The sequence below is a fragment of the Geotrypetes seraphini genome, chromosome 5, assembly GCF_902459505.1.
Source record: "Geotrypetes seraphini chromosome 5, aGeoSer1.1, whole genome shotgun sequence".
Lineage (NCBI taxonomy): Eukaryota > Metazoa > Chordata > Amphibia > Gymnophiona > Dermophiidae > Geotrypetes > Geotrypetes seraphini.
Window position 1 is genome coordinate 78,555,921 of NC_047088.1, and position 16,405 is coordinate 78,572,325.

The following is a 16,405-nucleotide window of genomic DNA, read 5'->3' on the forward strand; positions in this document are numbered from 1 at the left end:
GGCATATCTCTTTCATTTGAAAGGAAGCTCCGGGATGAGAAGGCATATGATGAAGTTAAGAGGTGATAGACTCAGGAGTAATCTAAGGAAATACTTTTTAGAGAAAGGGTGATAGATACATGGAATTGTCTCCTGGTGGAGATGGTGGTGACTAAGAACAAAAGAACATAAGAATAGCCTTACTGGGTCAGAACAAAGGTCCATCAAGCCCAGTAGCCTGTTCTCACGGTGGCCAATCCAGGTCACTAGTACCTGGCCAAAACCCAAAGAGTAGCAATTTTCCATGCTACCGATCCAGGGCAAGCAGAGACTTCCCCCATGTCTTAATAACAGACTATGGACTTTTCCTCCAGGAATTTGTCCAAAGACTGTGTCTGGATTCAAGAAAGTGTGGGGCAGGCACTTAGGATATCTTAAGGAGAGGAGGAGATAGTGGATGCTGTGGATGGGCAGACTGAATGGGCCATTTGGCATTTATCTGCTATCATGTTTCTAATGTTCCCTCTCTATTATTTTTATTCGCCTTTCACTCACCCACTTTCTTCCTTCTTTCTCTCATGGCTCACTTCTGTGACCATTGCATCTCCCTCTCTCTGCAGTTCTTGCCCTTCTTGTCTTGTTCTCCTTATTTTCCACATTCTAAGTTCTTACCTCTTTTAATCTTCCCTCTTTCTTGCTCTTTTCACTGTCCATTTCTCTACTCCCTTTTCCTAGTACCCAGTCCTATACTTTTCCTTTCCTTCTGTCACTCTATGAAGTCTCTTTCCATCCTTTCATTCCCCTACTTCTTCCGTTCTGTCTCCTTCTTTTCTTGCTCACTTAGTTTTTATCCAATCTCTTGTCATTCCTCTTCTCTCTGTTCCCTTTTTTCCCATATGGTAGTCATTCCTGCAAGCTCTTGATTATGTCCAAAACCTCATTCAATTGATTTGTTAAATGCTCATGAAGTCCAAATCATTTTCTAGAACTTTCTCTCATAACTAGTAACTGTGCAACCTCAAGTGCAGACCAGAGTTTGTAAGCTTCCTATAAATATTACTCCATCAAAGACCTTCAGATGCAGCAAAGATAGAAGCAATGCAAACTTCCCTGGTACTTAGACAACTAGGCCTCTTTTTCTTTCTCCCCCACTCATTCTAGGAGCAAATAAAAAAGATCATAGTAAAGAAAAACTAGTCTGCTCCATTTTACTCAAGATAAAAGAAAGTATAAAATGTTAAAAATCAATGATTGGTTATCAGTGTCCCTCCCTTGCCTCTCTGAGTTTCGGTACTCACTGTACATGCAGTGCTAGGCTTGTTCATGTACTGTATAGAAGCAGAGTTTTACAAGACAGATGAGTTTAATCATTAGCTGATTCATAATAGAAGTCTTAGTCTCACAAGCAGGCCTTGAAACCCTACTTTGTGCCTGGGGTCAATATGACTTTGTGGACCTGGTGATGGGATCAATGGATGGGAGACCAACAAGGAAGCTGAAACAGAAAGTTTCAATTTGAAGTCAAAATGCCACGAACTAGTCTCTAGCCTAAAGGAAACATAGGAAAAGGGCCTTGTTTAGCAAGGAATTTTCGCACTTAGTACACATGGGAAATTCTTTGTTGAATATAACAGCACATGAGAATTGCAACTCCTCTGCAACCCGCTTTGTTTCCGTTCCCACAGTTTTGCAAATTGAACTGACTGCAGCCCAAACCCTTACTTCCCTCTAATCATCCATACTTTCTTGACTTCTGATATGGGAGTTTTATTTCTTACTTCTTTTGATTCAGAAATAAACTGCTCCATATGTCCACTAAATTTTCAGAGAAGCCAAATGTTTTTTTTGTTTCATTATTTATGTTTCCCCTAGAGCCAGGCTGACAGGACGGTACTTGAAAATGAAGAACTCCACCTATTCAGACAACATGTTCATGATATTGGGTGGCAATCAGAGTAGCCCTGGCTCTACCAAGCTACTTCACTCTTGCTGCTTTGGAAGAGACACAAATATTCATTCCAGGCATTCAGATTACGCTGTTATCAAGTAGAGTAGCAGGGAGCAGAGCTTTAGAAATGATAAGTAGTAGCAGGTATGCTGTGCAATTAGTGATGTGGGTCTTGGTCTCATGTGCAAAATGCGGATAAGATGTGAAGTATATAAAACTCTGTACTTCTACAGTTTTTGTTCAAATGTAGTTGAGGCCTATAAAGCTGAATGACAGTTACCATGAGACCAACTGTCACTCAACTTTATAGGCCGCAACTACATTTGAACAAAAACTGTAGAAGTACAGCGCTTTATATACTTCACCCCTTACCTCATTTTGCTACTTTCATCAGAAACAAACACAGACATGTGAACATATTAAAATGTTAGAATTTTGTAGAAGCAGTTGACGAAGCAAGAACTCCAACTTGTAAAGTATGAAATGTTAATGTAAATTTTTGTTTGTTATGAATCTTGGGGTGTGTCAATAATATGCATGCTATCTTGTGCATCGCTTTGATTATAAGCGGTTTTATACATCTTTTAAATAAATAAATATTCAGTGAGCATATAAATTAACCAAATTACTCTGTAATGACCTGCAGCTTAGATAACGTCATTGTTGAACTAACCCGGCCTTAAAACAGCTATTTTACTTACAAGAATGTGCAATAAAATCTGCTCAGGGATTAAAATGAGACTATTAAGTGGGTAGAATATGGACTGACTGAACAGGCAAATACTGGTAAGTGATAACATACATCGTCACCCTGTCTAGCATTCGGCCCTTTTCTCTGCTCTCTGCTGTGAGGCCTGAGTTTCTGATGTACTTATAACAGCTGTAATAATAACATTCTACCTATAAAATTAAAAATCAATCAACTTATAGGTATGCCTTTTCTAAAACCATTATTGTTACCCTTTTTTAAATCTCCTGATTCAAGGGCTGTCAGCTTACAGAAGCACATTTCATAACTCCCAGGGATTGCATAAGAAAGAAATCATTTCTGTTATGAGATGCCCTAAAAGAATTCACTTGATAACTGTAGTAATGTGTTTTCCCTGGAGCTAAGTGCTTAGATCTTCCTCATACAAGGTAGTTAGAAATTGGTAATATTTACTGCAGTTTTGAGTGGAGGAGGAAGCTTTTTTCTCTATAAAGCAACACTTTTTTGGAAAATGCCTTAAAAACGTTAAGTACTGTGGAGCTAACTCATTCAGTTTTCATGTAGAATATTAGCTGCTCATCGTGGCACCATTTCCTGGAAATAGATGAGCTGTTCACTTCAATTTGACCATGTCAGCCAACTCCAAAAAAATATAGCAGAATTGTGGGGCTAATACACAATTACACATAGAGTTAAGTTTCCTCCACCTTTCTCTCTCCGAAAACCCCATCACCTTTGCTGCTATCATTATCTCAACTTCTCAGAATGAAGGGAAGGATCTGGCTGATTGAAAGAGAATTCTGTTCTCCTGTTCACTGGCACTGCAGCCCTTAAATGCATGAAAAATTGGAATGATAGCCGATCCACACATTCCTTGCATGTTTCTTATAGAGCGCTACAAACTCACAGGCACACACAAGCTGAGGAAGCCTAGTTCTTACACAGAAAGCAACACCTTCAACTTTTTAAAGAACATTTTCAAGCCTCATGCAGTAATAAAATCTACCAGAAAACTGATCATTCTCAAGATATTAAAAAAACCTGTACTAATTAATTATATGTTTTTAATACTAAGAACCTCTTGAAACTTTAACACAGACTGATATGGCAAGTAGAGACCTATTCATGGATATGAAGCGTACTATCAATACTTTCTGTTTCAAAATAATTCAATCAACTCAAACGATCTGAACATTTGACATCCGTGAAAATTATTCCTGATCCTGTTTCTAAATATCATTTAGTAAAACATGTCACTGGTTTGTAGCAACTGATCAAAAATGCATCTGTACTGTACATGCCATATCATCCACATTATATAAAAAGGTGCCGGATTTTCACTCCCTTTTTTATCCCCGCTGCGTGCATAGGTTCGGAAAATAAATACCTGAGCGAGATCCTGTTGATTTTCCAGAATTCTTATGGAAGGCTTGATGTCCTCAAACACTGAGGTATCTTCGGCGGACTCCCCTGACATGGTGACAGGCTTAAGCTGCGTAAAAACAGCACCGTCTTCGGCTGTTGGGGTACACAAAACTAGACTGCTGCTCATCACTTTACCAGAGCCCCCCCCTCCCTCCTGTCCCCGCCCTCACTTCAAGAACTGAAAAGGGGAACAGGAAAAGTTTCTATAAATTTACAAGAGATTCAAGGTCCGTAAGTATCCAGTTGCTAATCCTTAGGAATCCAGGTGCACCGTAGCCTTAAGAAGTCTGGTCTGCTCTAGGAGAGTCGTACCTGTCCTGAAGTAGGCGGCACACTACCCTAACAAGCTTCTTTGACAGATAGTCTCTGCCAATCAGAGCTGAGAGAGAATACCTCTGGCTAATCAGCCAACGCACATTTGGTGGAGCTCTGAAGGAGATAAGTGAAGGCAGAGGGTTGGTGTTGCTATTACCAGCCCTGTTACAGCACCTGAGGCAGCTCCCTCAGCAAAGAGATAGACAAAAAGAGAGACAAAAAAGTCTGTTGTGTTGTCACAGAGCTCTAAACTTGCCCTACAAAACTCATTCTACATTGCTTTCTGATACCTGCAGTCCTGCCCTCTCAGCAGGAAGCTACAGGAGTGGAAATGCAGCACACAAATCATAATAATTATTGCTGGGATCTAAGGCAGGACGTAGGGTCACAATTTATATGCCATACAGTATCCCACCCCTCCCCCCTAATTTTATAATCTTAGGGCCTGATTCTATATATGGTGCCTAAAAAAATCAGTGCTGACTAGAATGGTGCTTAGCACAATTTTGTAATAGATATGTGCGCCTTATAGAATCATGCTAAGCGCCAGTGCCTGTCACAAATTTTAAGCGCACCAAGGAAAATCAGGCCTAAATACCTGCATGTGCTTGCATTGGGTGTATTCTATAACAGCCTGCACAAATTCTAGGAATGCCCATGATCCATCTGTGCTCCTCCCCTGGCCGCACCCTTTCCAGATTCACACACTAGAACTGGCGCACATCACATTATAGAATACGCTTACCATTTTTGTGTGCATAACTTTTAATTAGTGCCCATTGGCATCAGTTATGAGATGTTAATGGGCAATTATTGATGCCAACTAGGCTTATTAAACAATTAAGTTGTTCATGCAAATCAGCTGTGCGCACCAATTTGCGAGCACAACCTAAGACCCCATATACAGAATTTGCTAAGCACCACTTGCATGCTGAGATTAGAGAATATTATTACTTGCATGCATGGATGCAATATTCACACATGCAAGAGCTATATTCTATAATGTGAGTGCACAAGTTGCACAGTGTATAATTACAAGGGACGTTACACAAGGGGAGAGGTATGTGCAAGTCAAACATTTACGTACTTAGAGATTGATATTCAAAGCAATTTAACTGGCCAGAAATGTCTTCTGGCTGGCTATTTATTGGGATTTATTAACCACCTTTATCATGAAGAGATTCAGCCAAAGCAATTTATAGTACACTGAATAGTAATCAAGTACTCTTAAATATTTTCCCTATCTGTCCTGGCAGGCTCACAATCTAACTGTGATATCTGGGGCAATGGAGAGTAGAGAATGACACGGGGCCATATTTTTTCCCCATCCCACCCGACCCGGCGAGTTCTTTTCCTGTTCTTGCCCCATTCCTGCAAGCTCTGTCTTCATCTGCACAAGCCTCAAACATTTTAAAATCATACGTGTTCGAGGCTTGTGCGGTTAAGGCAGAGCTTACAGGAATGGGGCAGGGACAGGAATGGGGATGGGGCGGGGAAATTGAGTTCCTGTGGGGACGGGGAAAAATTTGTCTAATGGAGGGATTAGGTCATAGGTGCCAGCTCTGTGGGTGTAGTGGGTGTCTGAGCACCCCCAATATTTTGGGATGTTATGAGACCAGCGCCAGTGTGCAATCCAGGCATCTCTTCTCTTTCCATGCTCCTTCCTCCCTTCCCTTCACCTTCCTACAGCAGCATAAGGGGGTGCTCTGTGGGCCGGCATCATGAACTTCTGGCACCAGCAGCATTTCACAATTCGCTGTTCTGTCAGCATTGGGCCTTTCTCTCTGCCAGTCCCATCTACTTACTGTTTCCGCTAAGGCAGGACCTGACAGAGAGGAAGGCCTGACGCCAAACAGAGCAGTGAATTGTGAACACTGTGCCGACCGGGGAGGGGTGACTGAGGGAGGAAGTGGAGTGGAGGGGAAGAGAATTGCTACACTAGGGGAGAGGGAGAAGAAAGAACAGGGAAGGGAGAGGAGATGAAGGGAGGGAGGGAAAAGAAGGAAGGAAAGGAGATGCCAGACCATTACATTACATTACATTACATTACATTAGTGATTTCTATTCCGCCATTACCTTGCGGTTCAAGGCGGATTACATTCCAACTAAAAAACAGGAATTACATACAAATTAAAAGGAGTAGAATAAGCGATGACATAGAATTTTTTAAGGTAATAAGCATTGGATAAAGAGTTACCAAAGGGAAGTGGAGGTCCTTAGGAGGTAAGAATATGGTGAAATTATGGGTTTCAGATAGCATTTGATAGGTAAAAGTGTTGTTAAGAGTAAGAGGTTTTAAGGGTGGGTGTGGTTAGGACTGTTTCAGGGCTTTCTTGAAGAGTATAGTTTTTATTTGTTTTCTGAAAATCTTGTAGTCTGGGGTGGTTAACAGTAGGTTGGAGATTTGGTTATCCATTCTTGCAGCTTGAGTGGCTAGGAGGCCGTCGTATTGTTTTGACCGTTTTACTTCCTTGATCGGGGGAGGTGTGAAAGGGGAGTGCGTTTTTCTATGTCTGGTTGAGGTTGCTTGGATGAGGCGATTGTTTAGGTAGGCTGGGCTGTTTCCATTTAGGGTTTTGAATATCATGCAGTAGAATTTAAATAATATTCTTTCTTGGATTGGTAGCCAGTGTGAGTTGATGTAGGCTTCTGTGATATGATCATGTTTCCTCAGTGAGTAGATGAGTCTCAGAGCAGTGTTTTGGATTGTTTGTAGTTGCTTGGTCATCGTGGCAGGGCAGGGGAGGTAGAGGATGTTGCAGTAGTCTAGCAATCCTAGGATTAGGGATTGCACTATGAGCTGGAATTGTGATCTTTCAAAGAATTTCCGGACTTGTCTCAGGTTTCTCATTATTGCAAAGGATTTCTGTATGGTTTTATTTATTTGCAGTTGCATAGTGCAGCATCTGTCTATTGTCACTCCTAGTAGTTTTATGGTGGTTTGGATTGGATAGTTGATTGAGTTAAGTTCTAAATTGGTTATAGTTGGGACTTTGTCATTTTCGAGGAGGATGAATTTAGTTTTATCTGGGTTGAGTTTTAGTTTGTGTTCTTTCATCCAGGTTGTAACTGTTTCTATTGTTTGGTGTATTATGTTTGTCATGGTGGTCTTTGGCTGATCATATGGTATGAGGATGGTGATGTCATCCGCATAACTATAGGTGGTAATGCCTAGGTTATCCAGGTATGCCCCGAGAGAGGCAGTGTATAGGTTGAAGAGAGTAGGGGATAGTGGGGATCCCTGTGGTACGCCGCAAGGGTTTGACCAAGGATCTGACTTTTCTTTGTTTGATTTTACTCTGTAGGTTCTGGATTTTAGGAAGCCTTCAAACCAAGAATATACTGTATCTGAGATACCTATTGCATCCAAGATTTGGAGAAGGATGTTATGATCAACTAGGTCGAATGCTGCAGTTAGGTCCAGTTGTATGAGAAGCATTTTTTTTCCTGTGCTGAGGTGTTGTCTGGCTGTGTCCATAAGGGAGCCCAGGAGTGTCTCTGTGCTGAAGTTAGTTCTGAATCCTGATTGCATGGGGTGGAGTAGGTTATGGTCATCTAGATAGTTTGTGAGGAGTTTGGCTACTAGGCCTTCTGTAATTTTGACATATAGCGGTATAGAGGCAATGGGTCTGAAGTTGGATGGTTGGTCTGTTGGTCCTTTTGGGTCTTTTTGAATTGGGGTGATGATAATTTCGCTGAAGTCAGTAGGGAAAAAGCCATCTGTGAGTGTTGTTTGTATCCATTGCAGAAGTAGAGTACGGAATTTTATACTGGAGGTGGTAAGGAGATATGCTGGGCAGTGGTTGAGGTCACAGGAGGCGTGGCTGTATTTTTTGTAGAGTTTATTGAATTCGGACCATTGTATGTTGGGGAATTGAGACCATGTTCTGTCCGCTGTAGTAGATTCTTTATCCGTGGGTTGGGTTGTGATTTCGTTTAGGTGGGATGGGGTAAAGTTGAGGGTGGCTCTGGCGTTAGTGATTTTGTTCTTGAAATAGTCTGCTAGAAGGGTGGCTGAGGGGGTTGGGTTGTTGTTAGTGGTCGTGTAGGGTTTGGTGTCCGTTAGGTCTTTTAATATTTTGAATAGTTTTTTGGTATCTTGGGTTTCTGTGCCTATTAGGTTTGTGTAGTGAGTTTTTCTCTTGTCTTTTAGTAGGATTTTATATTGTTTGTTAGTTTTTTTCCAGGCGGTTTTCGTTTGATCTAGGTTTGTTTTTCTCCATTTTCTTTCTAATCTTCTGCATTGTCTTTTAAGTTGGAGCAGATCATTGTCAAACCATTGGTCTGATCTTCTACTGGTTCTAGTTTTGGTTTGTAGTGGGGCTAGTTCGTCCTGGGTGTTGGTGGCTAGAGAATTCCAGTGAGAGATGAAGTCTTTTGGGTCGCAGTCCTGGAGTGTTTCATCTATTTTTTTCCAGAATACAGTTGGCTCGATATGTTTGCGTGAGGTGTATGTTGTTTTTTGGGATTTAGGTGTGGTTTTGTTCTTGGTCCAGTTAATGCTGAAATTGTAAGTGTAGTGGTCTGACCAGAGGGATGGGGACCAGGTTCCATTGGGTGTTTGAATTACTGGGGTGGTTGATTGGTGGGTCATGAAGGCTGCAATGTCTAGTTGATGTCCTTTTTCATGAGTGGTTTGTGGGTCTAGGATTTGGAAGGATAAGGCATTGAGAAATGCTAGACAGTTTTTTGCTGGTGTGGATTTTGGGTCTTCTAGGTGGAGGTTTAGGTCTCCTAGGATAAGGTTATATTCTGCTGTTAAGGAGTTTTGGTAGATGAAGTTTTCAAATTCAGGTCTCGTTGTGGTCCAATTTCCCGGGGTTATGTAACAGAGCATGCATGCTAGTGAGTTTTTTAGTGTGGAGCTTGTGAAATGACAGGCAAGGAAGTCCATTTGTGTGGTGGATGTTTTTTCTTGTATATTTAGGGTTAGGGAGTCTTTGAATATTATTGCTAGTCCTCCTCCTCTTTTTTTCTCTCTGCAGGTCACTGTTATTTTGTACCCCTGCGGGCATACCTCTGTTATTCTGGGGTCTGTGTCTGAGGTTAACCAGGTTTCTGTGAGGAAGAGACAGTCTAGGTTTTCGGTTTTTAACCAATTTTTTATATGTTCTGTTTTGGATCCTAAGGCTCTGATGTTTAGGTAGGCACACGTTAGAGTAGTGGTTTCTGTTTGATTCTTGTGGGTCGTTTCAGGGTAGATGAGTGTTTTGGGAGGAGGTTGAGGTTTGGTCTTGGGAGGAGTTGTTCTTTTTCTCCAGGTTGTGGTGATGGAATGTTGGGTGCTGGTCTGGTGGTTCGAGTTTCTTGTTAAGAAGGTTCTGCCGTTATGGAGTTGGAAATTGGTTACAGAGGAGCTTGTGGGTGTGGTGTATAAGTTGTTTGCTACTACTTTCCAGCTGGTGATGAGGAGGATTATTATTAGGGTGGCTTGAGTATGTGTTTGTGTGGATAGCTTCATCTTTAGTGGCAGTTGGTGGGGGTCTGGACTGATTCTGAAAGTCGTTTGTCCTGTTGTTATTGGTGAGGGAGATAGATCTTGTTGTTTTGTGGTAGATGGGTTATGTTGTATGTCTGATCAAATGATTGACCTGTTCGGGACTTTGGGGGGGGGGGGAGGCGGAGATTGGACTTCCACGCGGCCGGTGTTCCTACCCTGCGGCAGTCGATCCGGTTTTTGTTTTCGTTGGGGCAGCTCCCGGTTTCAGTGGGGCTGCTCTGAAGAGAAGAGGCTGTGTGAGCTGCTCTGCAGGGGGCTTCGGGGGGCGGAGTTGGGCTCCCACGCGGCCCGAAGTTCCTTCCCTACGGCAGGGGTCTGTTTTTTCGTTGGAGCAGCTCCCGGTTTCAGTGGGGCTGCTCTGAAGAGAAGAGGCTGTGTGAGCTGCTCTGCAGGGGGCTTCGGGGGGCGGAGTTGGGCTCCCACGCGGCCCGAAGTTCCTTCCCTATGGCAGGGGTCTGTTTTTCGTTGGAGCAGCTCCCGGTTTCAGTGGGGCTGCTCTGAAGAGAAGAGGCTGTGTGAGCTGCTCTGCAGGGGGCTTCGGGGGGCGGAGTTGGGCTCCCACGCGGCCCGAAGTTCCTTCCCTACGGCAGGGGTCTGTTTTTCGTTGGAGCAGCTCCCGGTTTCAGTGGGGCTGCTCTGAAGAGAAGAGGCTGTGTGAGCTGCTCTGCAGGGGGCTTCGGGGGGCGGAGTTGGGCTCCCACGCGGCCCGAAGTTCCTTCCCTACGGCAGGGGTCTGTTTTTCGTTGGAGCAGCTCCCGGTTTCAGGGAAGGAGACAGAGATGCCAGACCAATGGGAAAGAAAGGAAGGAGGGAAAGGAAGGAAAAGAGATGCCAGGCCCTGGAGGGGAAGGGAGAGATGCCAGGGCATGGAGGGAAGGGAAAGAGGCAAAGATGCCAGACCAAGGGGAAGGGAAGGAGGGAGGGAGGGAAAGGAAGGAGATGCCAGACAATGAAGGGGAAGAAAGAGATGCCAGGACATGGAGGGAAGGGAAGGAGATGCCAGACTGAGGGGAAAGGAAGGAGGGATTAAGGCAAAAGTGTCAAACGCAAGGCCCGCGGGCCAAATCCGGCTCGCCTGGTCATTTTATGCGGCCCACGGTCCGATGCCCCCAGTTTTACCTTGTGGCCGGCACCCTCCTACTCACAGCCATAATGTATACAGAGCCACGTGCAGTGGCTCCTCGCACGTCCCACACCTTATCCAGAAGCATTTCCTCTGATGTTGCGACGTCAGAGAGAAGGCTTCCAGTTCAGGTGCAGGACGCACGAGGAGCCATTGCACGTAGCTCCTTGCACACTACGGCTGTGAGGAGGAGGGAGCTGGCCACAAGATGACACCAGGGGGGATTGGACTGCAGGCCGCATAAAACAGCCAGGTTGGAGCTGGCCAGAAAGTTAGGGAGGCAGTGCATGGAGGGAGGGAGACAACAAAGGTAGGGGAAATGGTTTTATTTTCAAGTTAGTGTTTAAATTGTGTCAATTTTGAGCATTTTAATCTGCTATCTTTTGCAATGCTCAGGAATAAATACATGTTTGTTTCTTTTTCTCTGGGGGTTGTACTGCATTCAGAATCTTGAATCTTAGGGTGTTTTTTTAATGTATTAGTACTTTTAGTTTTTGGTCCTGTATTTGCATAGGGGTTATCTGTTTTCTGGTAGGAATAAATGTTGGTTAACCATTACCATTATGTGTTAATAAGATTATATTGTGTGTGTGTATATGAAAAATGAATGGAAAAACTGGTGTTTTAGTATTATTATGGGGACGGGGTCTGGGGGCTGGAGATTGGGCAGGGTATGGGGGTGAAGATTAGGCGGGGTCTGGGGCGGAGATTGGGCGGGGTCTGGCCCACGACTTAGCTTGTGTTTTGGATTTCAGCCCCTTAATGTGATTGAGTTTGATACCCCTGGATTAAGGGAAAGGAAGGAGAGGACATGCCAGAGCATGGAGGGGGGAGAAGAAAGGGAAGGAGACAGATGCCTAACCAAGGGGAAAGGAAGGAGAGGAGATGCCAGACCACGGAGGGGAGAGATAGATGGAAGAGACGTAAGGACATGCCAGGGCATGGGGGAAGAGAAGGGAAGGAGACAGAGATGCCAGACTCTGGGGTAGGGTGGGAAGGAAGGAAAAGAAAAGATAGATGCAAGAGAAAAGGGGAGGGGTTGGATACAGAAAGCAAAATGGAGAGGGAGTGAAGCTGAAATGAATCATATACAAAAGAGAGAAGGGGCACAGGTTAGACTGCTTATGGAAGGGACAGAGAAAGTGGGAAGATGCTATATGAAGTGGGAGAGGGAGGACAATAGGTGGAAGAGAGAGAGGGCAGGCAATGGATGGAAAGGGGCAGATGCTGAATATAAGGGAGAGAGAGGACAGATGCTGGACAGAAAGAGAGTGATGAGAAAATGATTAAAGCAGAAATGAAAAAAGATAGAAAAAATATTTTTTTGTTGCTTCAGAATAAATTAGTATTGCAGTTGTATTGATAAATGTTTGTAAACAGAAAATGGAAATAAGGTAATCTTTTTATAGGACTTATTGTAATACATTTTTTTTACTAACTTTTGGAGTCCAAATCCCCTTCCTCAGGTCAGGACAGAATACCGTAATAGCGGTATACTTTACTGACCTGAAAAAGGAGGTTTTCGCCTCTGAAAGCAAATTGAAAAAGCAAATAGTCAAATATCGTGGTATTTTCTTATTTTCCATTTTTGTTTTATTTCTATTTGTTAATTTGTAAAGTGATGATTGTTATTTTTAATTTTTTTCTAATTTACATCTACTATCTATATTTTACAGAGTATTAGGAGGGGTCATGTGTCACTGTTTCTGTGATGTTTCACTGTATGCAGAGTCTGGCTTCTTGACAGTTCAATTTACTTTTATCTATGTATTTGTGATTACTTACTCCATACTGGGCGCGGGTATATCTGTGTTCTATATATGTGAAAAGGACATTGTTTTCTGTTAGCATTGACTGTGCAGGATCGATCTATATTAATCTGGTTTGTTTAGTTTTACAGTGGGTGTATTGATGTTCTAATGCTCACTGCAGTGTTTAAGATGCTGCCTTTTCCTAGGTGCACCCTTATTGTGTGACTCATGGATTATTATAAAAAATATTATATATATATATAGAGAGAGAGATAAAAAATGATCAATTCTGGGTGTCAAATATACCAGGTACGCCATTGGCATTCCCAGTCTTCTTTCTAAATTGAAATCTTTTTTTTCCAGAGGGCACCAGTGTGGCAGCCATTCTCACAGGCTACCAGCACTGTCTCAAAGCTTTCCATCTGCCATGATCCTCCTCTCTCTAATGCAACTTCCTTTTTCCGCCTGGGTGAATTGCCGCAAAGGGAAAGCTTTGGGGCAGCACCTGCATCCTGTGAAAATGGCTGCTGCACCAGGGCCCCTCTGAAAAAGAAGATTTAAACTAGGAAGGTGAGGGGAAAGGAGGGAAGGATATGGACAGGGGAAGAGATGTCTGGACTCCTCTCGTATGAGGAAAGACTAAAATGTTTAGAGCTCTTCAGCTTGAAAGAGAGACAGCTGAGGGGAGATATGGCTGGAGGCTGCAAAATTCCGAGTGGAGTAGAACGGGTACAAGTGGATCGATTTTTCACTCTGTCAAAAATTACAAAGACTAGGGAACACTTGATGAAGTTACAGGGAAATACTTTTAAAACCAATAGGAGGAAATATTTTTTCACTCAGAGAATAGTTAAGCTCTGGAACACATTGCCAGAGGTTGTGGTAAAAGTGGATAGCGTAGCTAGTTTTAAGAAAGGTTTGGACACATTCCTGGAGGAAAAGTCCATAGTCTGTTATTGAGAAAGACACGGGGGAAGCCACTGCTTGCTACACCTTTGGTTTTGGCCAGGTACTAGTGACATGGATTGGCCACTGTAAGAACAGGATACTGGGCTTGATGGACAATAGGTCTGACCCAGTAAGGCTATTCTTATGTTCTTATGACTGTGAAGCCCCCTGGAGCTGTGTTAGGTTAGCCAAGGGGGGGGGGGTGGAGAAGGATGAGAGCAGGGAGAAATTCAGTTCAGGGGTAGGGGACATGTTGCACTGCAAGTGACAGAAAGGAGGAAGGGAGGGAAAAATGTTATACTGGGAAGGAGGAGAGATGACTCAAGGAAGGGAGAGATGTCAGATTCCAAAGAAGGGTGATGGAAGAAGGGAGAAAGAGATGCTAAATCAGGGAATGGAAGGGAGGGAGAGGAGAAAGATATGCCAGATAGCAGGATGCAGAGAAAAATCTAATTAACTATCATTTATATTCTGCTTTCTTTAACACCCCTACCCCCTGTCGATTTCATTTTCCGGGGCAGGGGACAGGCAGAGCCAATGGTTATGTGTATCTGTAATGCAGTCCTGTGACCGTTCTTATATCCTCCCAACTGCCTGGAGGAGGGGGGTTGCCCCTCTACCCCCGGTGTCCACCAAGTGAGGCATGCCACTGCTCTCCCCTCCTGCCCTTTTTCCTATGCTGGCCATTCCCCTCTTGTTACTCTTAAAAACTCTCTTCTTTCCACACCACCATCTCTCTTGCTGTACCCACTCATCTAATTCAAAACCCCACAATAATCTTTTTTTTTAATTCTTACCTAGCACTAAAAATGCTGTCCAGATAGAACTGGGTCTCCTGCCAGGGAAAGGTGCCTCTTTCTGGTGGTGGTAGACCCAAAAGATGTGATTCGTGCCGGGGGAGGGGAGGAGTACAGAGTTCAGACCCTGTTTTCTTGTGCAGGGGGGGGGTGGAGAAGAGAGCATGGATCTCTTCTTCTGGGCAGTGGTAGCAGCTGCAAGAATTTCTGGAAGCAGTGGAGGACAGAAGTCACAGAGAGGAGTTCTTTCACTGTGGGAGCCACTGGGGAAACCAGCAGAGGAATGATGCTTCTTCACCTTGGGGGCTGCCGGTAAAAAGGTGCCAGGCTAGCAGAGGAACGGCACTTTATTTTTTAAAATCGGTAGCCCCCTAGGGAACAGTGCTAGCAATGACGCTTCTTTTTTTATCCCGGGTCAGGCTAGGGCACACTGCTGAAGAGGCGTTTTGCTCCCGTGCACATGTCCCTTCCAGCTTCTGTGCCTGCTCCCATTATTACAGACTGTGCAAAAGGGGGAGGGAGAAATCAAAATGGTACTAGCATTATGTACACTAGTTCACTGCCAATTGGGGGGGGGGCCTGACCCCCATTCCACAGTCTATGTAAATAGTGCAAGGATTAAGAACAGGTTCCGTTTTTTAAACCACTCTTAAGTTGAATTTGTATATAACTTGGATCCGGTACAGTACACAGTATATAAAATTATTAAACATTAAAGAAAGAGTCCTCAAAATAAAGTACTGTTGTTTAAATAGAAAGAAAAGATAGGTTTACACTTGCAGTACTTTCATTCTTCATCCATCCCACTGTTTCCTCTCCAGCACCACATCCGACATTTCTCCCTCTCATCTCTCTCTTCCCCGTGCATTTGTACCTTACGCCTCTCTCACCACCATGTCCAATATTTCTCTCTCCCTCCCTGTGCCCAATTCTCCTCTTTCTTCATTTCCCCATGTGCACTATCTCTCTTTCCCTCTCACTCAAACTCCCATGCCCAACAATTCTCCTTTTCTAGTCTCTCTTCCATCTCAACGTCTCTTTCCCTTACTCCCTCCATTCTTCCAACCTATGTCCCAAGTTCATGCTCCCCTCCCTCCATTCTGTGTCCCAAGTTCATACCCCCTCCTTCCTTCCTTCCTCCCTTCCTTATGTGTCCCAATGCACCCCTCTTCTTCCCTTCCATGTCACAATGTGCCCCTTATCCTCCTTCTCACTTGCCTCCCTCCCACAGGTGTTACCTCCTCTGGCCGACTCCCTCCTTCCTGCTGTACTTCTCTTCTCAACGCCGCACTTCTTACACATGGCTCGCAGCCGACTGGAAGCCTTCCCTTCTGGTCTCAATGCACCTCTCTTCTTCCATGTCTCAATGAGCCCTTCATCCTCCTTCTCACTTGCTTCCATCCCATGCGTGTTACCTTCTCTGGCCTCCTCCTTGCCTTACGTCTCGTCTGAAAGCTGCAACCATGGGTCCTGCACACGGCTCGCAGCTGGGACATGGAAGGAAGGAAGAGAGGTGCATTGGGACAGGAAGGGAGGGCTTCTGAGTCAGCTGTGGGCCGCATGTAGGAACCGTAGCCGCAGCGTTGAGAAGAGAAGTACAGAGGGAGCCGGCCACAAGAGGTAACATCTGTGGGAGGGAGGCAAGTGAGAAGGAGGACATGGGACACGTTGGGACACAGAAGGGAGGAAGAGGGTCATGTTGGCACATGAAGGGAGAAGCAGGACCCCAGTTTGTAAGTATGGGTCCGATGTAAGTCAGGTGTTCTTAACCAGCCTGTATAGCATTCTACAATGGAATCTGGGTGTTCAGATGTTGTTACAGAATTAGCATGCTGCATTTTGGTTCTTTGACCCCTGTTTTTGGTTGTAGTATTTTCTGTGAAGGGAAAGAGATTGGGACTTACATATTG

General features: G+C 44.1%; 1 protein-coding gene across 1 annotated transcript in view; it reads right to left on the reverse strand.

Moving 5' to 3' along the window:
- The window catches only part of LOC117361234 (Krueppel-like factor 5), a 107,751-nt gene extending 103,411 nt beyond the window's left edge, over positions 1 to 4,340 (reverse strand). The window contains exon 1 of the mRNA XM_033946298.1: positions 4,024 to 4,340. Coding sequence (XP_033802189.1) covers positions 4,024 to 4,188 — 165 coding nt within the window. The 5' untranslated portion in view covers positions 4,189 to 4,340. The remainder of the gene's footprint in view (positions 1 to 4,023) is intronic.
- Positions 4,341 to 16,405: the final 12,065 nt, after the last annotated feature.